At 39.3% G+C, this 9,049-nt stretch overlaps 1 protein-coding gene across 1 annotated transcript; it reads right to left on the bottom strand.

The window, feature by feature from the left end:
• Nucleotides 1–5,289: 5,289 nt before the first annotated feature.
• LOC129698979 (U3 small nucleolar RNA-associated protein 14 homolog A-like) lies at nucleotides 5,290–7,024 on the bottom strand. The gene is given in 2 exon segments (XM_055638525.1): nucleotides 5,290–5,697; nucleotides 5,699–7,024. Coding segments are annotated over 2 exon segments (1,689 nt in total). The 5' UTR covers nucleotides 6,995–7,024; the 3' UTR covers nucleotides 5,290–5,304.
• Between the last annotated feature and the right edge of the window lie 2,025 nt (nucleotides 7,025–9,049).

Raw genomic sequence — 9,049 nt, 5'->3', positions numbered from 1 at the left:
GTGACAGACGTCGGCCTCCAACATGTTGACAGAATTGGGGGGGTGGTGATTGGCAGTCACCGAGGTACGTTGTTTAGTAGAGTGACAGCCGCCGGAAAGAAGCTGTTCCTCGACCTGCTGGTTCGGCAACGGAGAGACCTGTAGCGCCTCCCGGATGGTAGGAGGGCAAACAGTCCATGGTTGGGGTGAGAGCAGTCCTTGGCGATGCTGAGCACCCTCCGCAGGCAGCGCTTGCTTTGGACAGACTCAACGGAGGGGAGCGTGGAACCGGTGATGCGTTGGGCAATTTTCACCACCCTCTGCAATGCCTTCCGGTCGGAGACAGAGCAGTTGCCATACCATACTGTGATGCAGTTGGTAAGGATGCTCTCGATGGTGCAGCGGTAGAAGTTCACCAGGATCTGAGGAGACAGATGGACCTTCTTCAGTCTCCTCAGGAAGAAGAGACGCTGATGAGCCTTCTTGATCAGAGTAGAGGTATTGTGGGTCCAAGAGAGGTCATCGGAGATGTTGACTCCCAGGAACCTGAAGCTAGAAACAAATTCCACCTCCGTCCCGTTAATGTGGATGGGGGTGTGCGTGCCGCCTCTGGACTTCCTGAAGTCTACAATGAGCTCCTTGGTCTTCTTGGAGTTAAGGGCCAGGTTGTTGTCAGCGCACCATGCTGCTAAGTGCTGGACCTCCTCCCTGTAGGCCAGCTCATCGTTGTTGCTGATGAGGCCAATCACCGTTGTATCATCTGCATACTTGATGATGGTGTTAGTACCATGTACAGGTGTGCAGTCATAGGTGAAGAGGGAGTAGAGGAGGGGGCTCAGCACACAGCCCTGAGGAACGCCGGTGTTCAGGGTGAGGGTTGAAGAGGTGTGCTTGTCTAACCTCACAGACTGGGGTCTGTTGGTTAGAAAGTCCAGTATCCAGTTGCAGAGGGAGGGGTCGATGCCCAGGTTACCGAGTTTGGTGATCAGTTTTGATGGAATAATGGTGTTGAATGCTGAGCTGTAATCGATGAACAGCATTCTTACATAAGTGTCTCTGTTGTCAAGGTGGGAGAGGGCGGAGTGAAGTGCCGTTGAGATGGCATCCTCCGTACTCCTGTTCTTGCGGTAGGCAAACTGATAGGGATCCAGTGTGGGGGGTAGGCAGCTTTTGAGCTACAACAGGCTGGTTATTTTTTGCAATTATCTGGCCATTAAGTAGTAAAGCTAGTGTTAGCCAAAGAAATTATGTTAATACATTAATTGCTTATTGGGAAGTAATCCCCCATTAAATGATTCAAAGTGTTTGTGAAAGATGATATCAATTTAAATGTGTTGTCCATTGGAAATGTATTAACATTTGCTTCATGTGTGGGGTCACCTTCAATCAGTCCTAATCACAGTAATGGTTGCGGAGCTTTAATTTCACCTATATTGGGAGGTTAATGGCTTAATGACCTGTCACACGGCCCAGCAATTATTGTCAGAGTAATTTGTTTTGCAAATGCATCTCAGGGATACTTGTTTTTCTGCCCCAAGGTGGTTTGGAAGCTGCCTGGGTTTTCTAATGCTATGCATATTAAGCAATTTACATTTACGTGAATATATTTGTTTCAAGTGTTGGGAGGCTAAATTATTCACCTAAATTATTTAATTAATTAAATTGACAATAATTTTGTCATCATGGCAAAATATTTCTCCAAAACGCCTTACCTTTCAAAAGATAAATTGTTGATGCCTGTACAATAATATTGAAATCATGTTTTTGTAAAGCAAAACAATAAATAATTTTAGAGAAGAATATCTATCAACATTAACTCTTGACTAGAAGCAGTAAAGTATAATGAACAAATACACATTCTAATGTTTAATATCAGTTTTTATATCAGAGTAGAAGTGGTGATTTAAACTGATACTGATTTTAAAAGGGTTATTTTTCATTATCAAAATGAAATTAGTTTAGCAATCCTACTTTTTTGTTGGTTGAATACTTTTATCCAAAAATTTGTTGGAGCCAAGGAATACTGATAAAATGCTTGGATTAAACATATATTATTATTGTGTTGTGCAGTTAATGACTTGTTTAATGCAGAATAGAACGTAATTGCCAGGCCACCGAAGAAATGTGACTTTTTACATCAGGATGTTTCTTTGCATTAAAATGTTATTCCGGTGTTAAATTTGCCACAAGGTCACCTGTAATAGGGTAAAGCTCAGTTGTAATCTCCCATTGTCATTGTAAATCTTACTGTTTCACAGAACCATTCGATTTAAAGGACTAAACACTTTTTTTCTAGGCTTTTCACTCGTTGCTGACTGCTTACATTACAGACTGTTCACTCAGACCTAAAACTTCCTTGCACCTATGAACTAATGAATGAATACGTTTATTGGCCAAGTATTCACATACAAGGAATTTGCCTTGGTGCTCCGCCCGCAAGTGACAACATGATATACAGTGACAGTTAGGACACATAAAACATTAAACATTAATAATTCAATTACATTTCTACACTCAAACGATACTTTCAATAGGTTCTGTATTTGTCTGCATCTAACACTTCCCTTGCCGGATGATCTAAACAAGGGGAAGGTAGACAGAAAATGCTGGAGTAACTTGGCGGGACAGGCAGCATCTCTGGAGAGAAGTAATGGGCGACGTTTCGGGTCGAGACCCGTCTTCAGACTGATGTCAGGGGGGGGCGGGACAAAGATAGAATGTAGGCAGAGACAGTAAGACTAGTAGGAGAACTGGGAAGGGGAGGGGAAGGAAAGAGAAAGCAAGGACTATCTGAAGTTAGAGAAGTCAATGTTTATACTGCTGGGGTGTGAACCATCCAAGCAAAATATGAGGTGCTGTTGCTATAATTTGCGCTGGGCCTCACTCTTACAATGGAGGAGGCCCAGGACAGAAAGGTCAGATTGGGAATGGGAGTGGGAGTTGAAATGCTGCGCCACTGGGAGATGAGGTAAGTTAAGACGGACTGAGCGGAGGTGTTCAGTGAACACAGGCTTGTGTTGTGCACATGACCTCTGAAGGATTAGCTCCCATGTGTACATGCCAACAACTGTGCAATATTGAAACACATTTAGATGCGGCACAGTGCCGCACGATAGAGTTGCAGTTTTACGGCATCCAGAGACCTGGGTTCGATCCTGACTACATGTGCTGTCTGTACAGAATTTGTACGTTCTCTCTGTGACCGTGGGGGTTTCCTCCAGTGTTCTGGTTTCCTCCTACATTCCAAAGACGTACAGGTTTGTACGTTATTTGGTTTTGGTAAAATTGTAATATTGGCCCTAGTGTGTAGGATAATGCTAGTGTACGGGGTGATCGCTGGTTGGCGCGGATTCGGTGGGCCAAAGTTTCCTTGTTGTATCACAAAAATTATTTTAAAAGTAATTTATGCAGAATATCAATGATGCTACTTCCTAAAGAAGATGACAATTCCAACCAGCACGTGCAGAAGCACTCAGTAAGTCTGGTAGCATTTAGCGGGAGGTGAAACCATTCATGACCTGTTCACTGCAATTATAATCCGTAAGGGCATACCATTTAAACATAAAAACACCATAGCAGACAAAGATGGTAGGTACGCCATAGTTTCTGGGGATATATATTCTATCCCACTCACGATGGTAAATATCTATGCTCCTAACTTTGATAACCCACAATTCTTTAATAAAATTCTGAATATAATATCAGACTCCACCCAGCAAAACCTGATAATTGGGGGAGATTTCAATTGTGTTGTGGATCAATACTTGGATAAATCCTCACAACAAAAGAGATATAATACAACATCAAAATCCAGCAAACTCTTAAATATGTATATAAGAAATACAAATATAACAGACGTATGGAGGATTGCAAACCCATCCGGAAGAGAATACTCCTTCTACTCATCAGTACATAAAACCTATACACGTATTAACTATTTTCTAGTGGACACTAAACTAATAACTTTCACTACTAATCCCAAATACCATAATAGTATTATTTCCGATCATTCCCCGCTAACCTTCTCCTTAAAACTAGAAGGAATGTTTAATAAAAAATCGTTCTGGAGGTTTAATCCTCAAATACCAAATAATCCAGATTGTTGTAAATATTTAAAATAACAGATGGAACTCTTTTTTGAGACCAATGATACCCCAGGTATTTCGATCTCGTTATTAAGGGAATATTTTAAGGCTTTTATTAGAGGTTCTATCATTTCATATCAAACATATCAAAGCAAAAAGAATAGGATGGAACAATTGCAATTAGAAGAACAGATCAGACAACTTGACTCAAAAAACGCGAAAGATCCAACTATAGATAAACGTAATAAGATAGCAGTATTAAAATTTAAGTTAAATCAAATTCTATCTGCAAGAGTTATCAGATTATTTTAAATTACTAAACAGGAAAATTTTGAATTCAGCGACAAACCACACAAACTTTTAGCACGCCAGTTGAGAAAATTTGAAAAGGACCATACTATCCAAAAAAATCAGATAAAGGTGAATTGTTAACACTTCCAAAAGACATTATTGAAAGATTTGCCCAATTTTATCAAATTTTATATAGATCCAAAATATCAACAGAAAGGAGAAAAATTACAAACTTTCTTGAAAACCGTAATCTCCTGACACTTAATCCAGTTGAATGAGATGAATTAGGAGCACAGATTTCAATTAAAGAAATAGAAGAGACAATCAATTCACTGAAGAACGGCAAAACACCAGGACCAGACGGGTTTAGTAATGAATTTTATAAAAGATTTTACGAGGTAATTTCCCAGCGTTTATACAACCTTTATACATGCGCATTTAAACAACAGACATTACCACAAACACTAGCTCAATCAACTATCACACTTATATCCAAAAAAGATAAAGATCGGTAAGACCCGGGATCATACAGAGCAATCGCCCTGTTAAATGCAGATCAGAAAATATTAGCGGAAACTTTGGCACGAAGATTAATTAAATACATTAATAAATTAATACACTCGGATCAAACAGGGTTTATACCCAAGAGACATTCGTTTAATAATTTGAGACGCCTTTTTAACATAATGTACTCACACAGAACTATAAAAGAAGACATCAATTATTTCATTAGATGCAGAAAAAGCATTTGATCAAGTAGAATGGAAAATAGAAACATAGAAACATAGAAATTAGGTGCAGGAGTAGGCCATTCGGCCCTTCGAGCCTGCACCGCCATTCAATATGATCATGGCTGATCATCCAACTCAGTATCCCGTACCTGCCTTCTCTCCATACCCCCTGATCCCCTTAGCCACAAGGGCCACATCTAACTCCCTCTTAAATATAGCTATGGTGTATTCAAGGCTGATGCCTCATTAAGTTCATGTTTTTCATCACGACCCAAAGCCTCAAGTTCTTCGACAGTCTTTTTGCGTTCCAACTGTTCATTTAGTATTGGGCCTTCTTCCTCTGCCGGTATCTGTGCGTCCTCCTTGCTGTTCTCAATTCTCAATTTCTTATTTTTTCTTTGATTTTTCTTCGGTTTGATCAACAAAGGCTGTGATTTATTCTTAACCAATGTCTTAAAAATATGATTAAATTCATACACGTCTTCATCGAGATGATCCTCTTTTTTGTCCTGGTCAATAGGCACAGTGGTTTTCTGTTCTTTGTTATTGTTAACACTATCTGCATCCATTATTTCACCCACTTTAACAGTCTGTGCACCATCACTTTTTTTTACGGATTTTCCTTCGTTCATCGAATTCCTGCAGTAACATCTCATCTTCTGATGGTTTCTCCCCCTCGTCTGATTCTCCACTGTCATCCAACTTCACAGCAGAAACTACCTCCGGTTTCTCAGCTTCAAAATTCTGTGGATCAGTGCTCAGTTTTCCCAACATCCAAGGGTTAGCTGTAGTGCTCATCTGAACATCATTCACAAAATCTGGAACAATGTCATCCTTGTCCACCTCAGCTTCCACTTCATCCTCACTCTCTGACTGAGGGATCACTTTTGTCGTGAGTAGTTTATTCTTTTGTAACTGCGTCTGAATTGCATTACGAGCCTCATTATCATATTTTGCCATGATGACCTTAGATTTGGCCCATTTTCCACTATTTTGGTGCCGGAGCGACATTCTTTCCTCCATTCGCATTTGTTCCATTTTCTTCAGTTCTTCAAGAGCTGCCGTAGGATTAGTCTTTCTTAGTTCTTCAAACTTCTTCAAAATCTCCTTGTGCTTCACCTTTTTCACGATTTTATGGAACTTTTTGCTCTTGATTTTCTTTGCTCTTTTTGCTCTCGCCTCATAATATGACTGAAGAGCTCTTGCTTTCTGCAGCTCAGCTCGACGCTCTTGTGCCTCCTCCAGACACATAGCTCGCCGGGAAGCATGTTCTCGATCTGTCATAACAGGCAGAGTTACTGGCTTGTTTTTGTGAAGCAAGTTAAAAATTTCCTGTTCCAAGGGTGTCCGGGCCTTCCAACCAGCTATCATTTCCTCCATTAGTTTGACAGTAAGTGGTTCCTTGTTTAGTGGAACGGTGAGCTGCTTTGCTTTCCGGTTCTGTAACACAACACAATCCCATTTTGTAATCTCCTTTGTCGTTTTCTCGTATGCCAATGTCCTTTGAATCTTTTCACTTTGCTGCTTGTTGAGGGGTAAATCAAGCGTCTTGCTTGCTTTCTCAAACTTTGTGAGCTGTTTTTTCAGGTTATTTAAAGAAGAAGACGATGGTTCGATGCTTCCCAACAAATCCGATAGCTGAATCTTCTCATCCGTGCCTTCTGAACTGACAGTAAACTCTGAAACCTGCAAACTAGCCTCTGTCCTCTCCATCTTCTTCTTCCTTTTTTTGTCACCAAGGGAGCTAATTGCCTCCAGCAGCTTTTGGTGTTTTCTCTCATCATCACTGCCATTCTCATCTTCACTATCGGTCAGGTGATGTTCAGTCTTGAACAAATCCTCCTCTTCTGCACCAAGGGATAGCAAATCCCTGGTTAGTTCCCTCCCCGGCTGCTTCATCACCGCCATGTTGTCGGCGGCTGCACATGGACACAGACTAATATATTTTTACAGCACCTGTATTACAAAAATTTCAGTTGGGAGAAAATGTTATCTCATGGATGAAACTGTTATACGATAAGCCGACTGCCAGAATACTGACTAACCATATACTCTCACCTAAATTTCAGTTATCCAGGGGTAATAGACAGGGATGTGCATTATCATCCCAGTTATTTGCCCTTGTGATTGAATCTCTAGCGGAAAGTATAAGAGCACATCCGAACATTCACGGCTATAATTCTAAATACTCCAATAATAAAATATAATTATATGCAGATGATGTATTATTATATATCACCAATTCCCAAGTTAGCATTCCAAATAGATTAAATCTTATAGAGGAATTCAGCTCCTTTTCAGGATATAGAATAAACTGGAACAAAAGTGAAATTATGTCAATAAAACCTCAAGAGCCGACACACCTTCTAAAATTCCCTTTCAGAATTGCTACGGAAAAAATCAAATATCTGGGTGTTCAGGTAATCAGAAAACATACTTCTCTATTCAACGCAAACTTCCCTCCTTTAGTTACTAATTTAAACGCTCTTATCCAATTCTGGAAAACACTTCCAATGTCTCTAATAGGCAGAATAAATGCTATAAAGACGATCTTCCTTCCACAAATCCTGTATTTATTCCTATCAATACCGATATATCTTCCTAAAATTGTTTTCATGAAACTGGATTCTCTGATTACAAACTTTATTTGGGATTATAAAACACATAAACGGCATCTATGTAAACCCAAAGAAACTGGTGGATTGGCTCTCCCCAACTTCTTATACTATTACTGGGCAACAAATATTAAAAATGTAATCTACTGTCTGGACAATACAGGCTAACAGGTAGATTGGTTAATAATGGAGAGAGAGGATTGTTCGCCTTTCAATAGAGGCGCGATTCTTCTCTCTCCAATAAATTTGAAGAACACATTATATGATAAATATCCGATTATTCACAGTACTTTACGAATCTGGAGACAAGTGAAATCAACCTTTAAACTGATAAATTTATCTCTTCTGTCACCAATTGCCAATAGCCCTTTGTTCAAGCTATCTATTACAGATAAAACGTTTACATAATGGGAAATATTAGGAATAAAAAAACTCGGAGATCTTTATGAGATGGGAACTCATCTCTCATTTCAAGAATTACAGTCGAAATATCACCTGAAAGGTAATCAATATTTCAGATACCATCAAATTCGAGACTATCTGAAAACTTATACCCAAGACGACAAAAACTTTGCTGCCAGATATACTGGACGAATGTATGAATAGAAATTCGGAGTCTAACAAGTTAACATCATATTTGTATAACACCCTTTTAAATATAGAAATTCCATCATCAGAGGTAATTAGAAGAGACTGGGAAGAGGAACTTGGCCTAAAAATTCTAAAAGACAGATGGGAAGATAACCTTTTATACATACACAATTGTTCGATTAACGTTAGACATTCGTTAATTCAATGTAAAATACTGCACAGACTCTACTATTCAAAGTCTAAACTGAATAAGATATTTCCAAATGTATCTCTATTTGTGATAAATGTCTCCTTCAGGAAGCAACTACCTGTATAACACATTCCTTCACCTCTTGCATAAAGTTACATAATTTTTGGAGAGGAATTTTTGAAATTTTCTCAAAAACACTAAAAATAAAATTGAACCCCGACACAGAATTGATTATTCTAGGTACGTCAGAAGCCTGCTCTGAGCTATAATTATTTCAAAGACGTTTCCTTAATTATGGCCTGATACGGGCGAAAAAACGAATACTCAATTTTGAAAACATACATCTGTCCCTACTCTTAAAATGTGGATTACAAACATGTCTCAGATGCTACATCTTGAAAATATTAGACTTGTCTTAGCAGAAAAACCAGAGCATTTTTCGAAGACATGGACACCATTCATTGATTTATTACAAGGATAGTATGGTACAACACAATTTTGGAGTTAAATCTAATTACGGGTTAGGTGATGGGTGGGGAGGGATGCGAGGCAGGTATATCATCACTT

The sequence above is a fragment of the Leucoraja erinacea genome, chromosome 1 (assembly GCF_028641065.1).
Source record: "Leucoraja erinacea ecotype New England chromosome 1, Leri_hhj_1, whole genome shotgun sequence".
NCBI classification, from domain to species: Eukaryota; Metazoa; Chordata; class Chondrichthyes; order Rajiformes; family Rajidae; genus Leucoraja; species Leucoraja erinaceus.
Note: the sequence above shows the minus strand (reverse complement) of the source record. Positions and strands in the feature narration are given on the sequence as shown.